We start from the raw sequence: 3,099 nt of genomic DNA on the forward strand, positions 1-3,099 counted from the left end.
CAGTATCTCCTCCTCATTTGTTGGTCACATGACGTTATATTGAGGAATGGAGATGGACCTTCATATGGTGTACAGTATCTCCTCCTCATTTGTTGGTCACATGACGTTATATTGAGGAATGGAGATGGACCTTCATATGGTGTACAGTATCTCCTCCTCATTTGTTGGTCACATGACGTTATATTGAGGAATGGAGATGGACCTTCATATGGTGTACAGTATCTCCTCCTCATTTGTTGGTCACATGACGTTATATTGAGGAATGGAGATGGACCTTCATATGGTGTACAGTATCTCCTCCTCATTTGTTGGTCACATGACGTTATATTGAGGAATGGAGATGGACCTTCATATGGTGTACAGTATCTCCTCCTCATTTGTTGGTCACATGATGTTGTGTTTATGACTTACTTGTGTCCGTATGTAGAGAAGATTCCTCCTGTTCACTCTTCACCATCACCTCCCCCTCCTCCATAGACTGCTGAGCTCCTCCCACCAACGTCTCTTCTTCTTCTACTTTTACCTCAACTCTGATGTCTTCCAGATCTTCATCCTAAACCCCGAAGATGACGGAACAGATATGTGACCGGGAAGAGATTACATCGGGGAACGTCTCCTCATAGCTCAGAATACATCTTTATATCTACACGCCGAGTCCCACCTACCTGGCCATGGTGGGGGAGGGTGAGATCTTCCTGGGTGGGATCCCGGGAATACAGAGGACGGGGACATCTCTCTGGTGGGTTCCTCTTACTGGATCCATCTGTAGGGAACAGTTATGGGGGTTGTTTGAGGTTCTCCAAAATAATCCAAATGATCTTCAGCATTTCAGAAGAATGTGACCAGAGACAACCTACATCCTTCTACTGAGATGTGTTGTAGGACGTCTACTAGGAAGCAGCCGAGCAGAATGTGAGTCGGTTGTCTATATAACATTCACACTCACCTTTGGTGATATCCGGAGAAGACTCCTCCTCTTTTCCTGTCATCATCCCGGCCTCCTCCAATGGCTGCTGACCACCCCTCACGTCGATCTCCTCCTCTTCTTCTTCTTCTGCTTTACTCTCGGCTTTCATATTCCCCCGATCCTCACCCTTCCATCACAAAATATTACGGAAGAACATTATTAGACTACGAGACACGAAATTCATCTCATAACACCGAAGAATGAACTGTTCCAGATGTCGAGTCCCACCGACCTGATCACGTCGGGCATAGTTGTGATCTTCCTGTGTGGGATCCCGGGAATACAGGGGGCGGGGACATCTCTCTGGTGGGTTCCTCTTACTGGATCCATCTGTAGGAGACACACAATGACTCAACGTCTCTTCTTCTTTGAAGTCTTTCATTTCTTCACCCCAAAGATGACGGAACGGATCTGTGAAAGGGAACCAGAAATCACATCGGTGAACGTCATCTCATAGAATATACTTAGGATGTATCCGGTCTATAAATGGCGGCTCTGGATGGACAGTTGGATAAATGGTTCTATATTTAGGATGTATCCGGTCTATAAATGGTGGCTCTGGAGGGACAGTCGGATAAATGGCTCTATATTTAGGATGTATCTGGTCTATAAATGGCGGTTCTGGATGGACGGTTGGATAAATAGTTCTATATTTAGGATGTATCTGGTCTATAAATGGCGGCTCTGGATGGACAGATGGATAAATGGCTCTATATTTAGGATGTATCCGGTCTATAAATGGCGGCTCTGGATGGACGGTTGGATAAATGGCTCTATATTTAGGATGTATCCGGTCTATAAAGTATAACGGACATGATCATGTCTAATTACCTCCAGTTCCAGCAATGTCTCCTCTCTACTTCCTCCAAAATGACGGTAAACCTGGAACTTCCTTTCAATACTCATACATCACTTCCTGTGGGTGACATCACTTCCTGTCTGTGCGTTCCACGGAAGATCGCCGCCTAGTGTTGAATGTGAATACTACAGACTACGTTACGTCTCATCGTGTTGTCCTCGGGGGTCCCTTCCTCCATGACGTCACCTCCATGGACACACACACAGATTACACATCACATCCAGACAAGGAAACCTAAAGATACAAAAGTTTGATAGTTTTGTGATATTTAAGAATGTGAAAAAGAGACTAAAACCTGAAATACAACATACGAGGCGCAATTTACACTCAGGTGATACGAGGGCGATACCTCAGGGGGCATCTGCACATATTAGTAGTCCTTGACTATGCCACCCGGTATCCAGAAGCAATATCTGCCAGAAACTTGTCCTCCTAAGGTTATAGCTGAAGAGATGTTCCTCACGTTCTGGTATTTTTAGGGTAATTTTGAAAGACCGAGGAGTCCCTTTTATGTCAACGATACCCAAAGAGCCGTGTCAGGTGATGACAATTACTCACCTATGCATCTCAATGCATCACCACCACCATAGTGATGGGCTCCTCGAACGGTTCAGTAGAACCCAGGAGACACGCTACAAGAAAAGTGGTGGATAAGACTAGAAAAGACCGGGACTTCCCAGACCATCCGTAATCCTTGGGATCCTCCACACGGTTTTCCCCATTTGATCTTTTGCGTGGTAGACGTCCCCCGTGGACTCCTGGACCTAGCTCGGGAAACACGGGAACGAGAGTCGGAACTTTACAACACAGATGGAGGATAGATCGGCGGCAGACAGGACAATAGTTTAGGAGCATATGGAGCGTCCCCGCGAGGTTCAGGTCAGAGGTTATAACCGGTCTTCAGAACCTTCACCCCCGGGAGACAGTCTTGGTTTTGGTGCCCACTGTAGAGAGTGACTTCCTGGCAAGGTGTCTGGACCCCTATGAGGTCAGAGAGAACATCAGTGATGCCATCTACCAGCCCAGAAGGAGAACGCCCCTCCCCCCAAATATATCACATCCACCCAATAATTCCCTGGAAGGAATGTGATCGCTCTCTCAGCAGAAAGTGACCCTAAAGTGTAACCACTGAAAGGTAGACTAGAGGTCAGGAGGTCAGAGGCCCGGTCTGCTACTCAGATTCAGGAGGTCAGAGACCCGGTCTGCTACTCAGATTCAGGAGGTCAGAGGCCCGGTCTGCTACTCAGATTCAGGAGGTCAGAGGCCCGGTCTG

The 3,099-nt window shown here is 47.0% G+C and overlaps 1 protein-coding gene across 1 annotated transcript in view; it reads right to left on the reverse strand.

Moving 5' to 3' along the window:
• LOC108802450 (zinc finger protein 585A-like) overlaps positions 1–457 on the reverse strand; it is a 19,737-nt gene extending 19,280 nt beyond the window's left edge. Inside the window, exon 1 of the mRNA XM_018574305.1 lies at positions 412–457. Within this exon, the coding sequence (XP_018429807.1) occupies positions 412–457 (46 nt within the window). The remainder of the gene's footprint in view (positions 1–411) is intronic.
• Positions 458–3,099: the final 2,642 nt, after the last annotated feature.

This window comes from Nanorana parkeri, unplaced genomic scaffold, assembly GCF_000935625.1.
Source record: "Nanorana parkeri isolate BGI_ZX_2015 unplaced genomic scaffold, ASM93562v1 scaffold2869, whole genome shotgun sequence".
NCBI lineage: Eukaryota > Metazoa > Chordata > Amphibia > Anura > Dicroglossidae > Nanorana > Nanorana parkeri.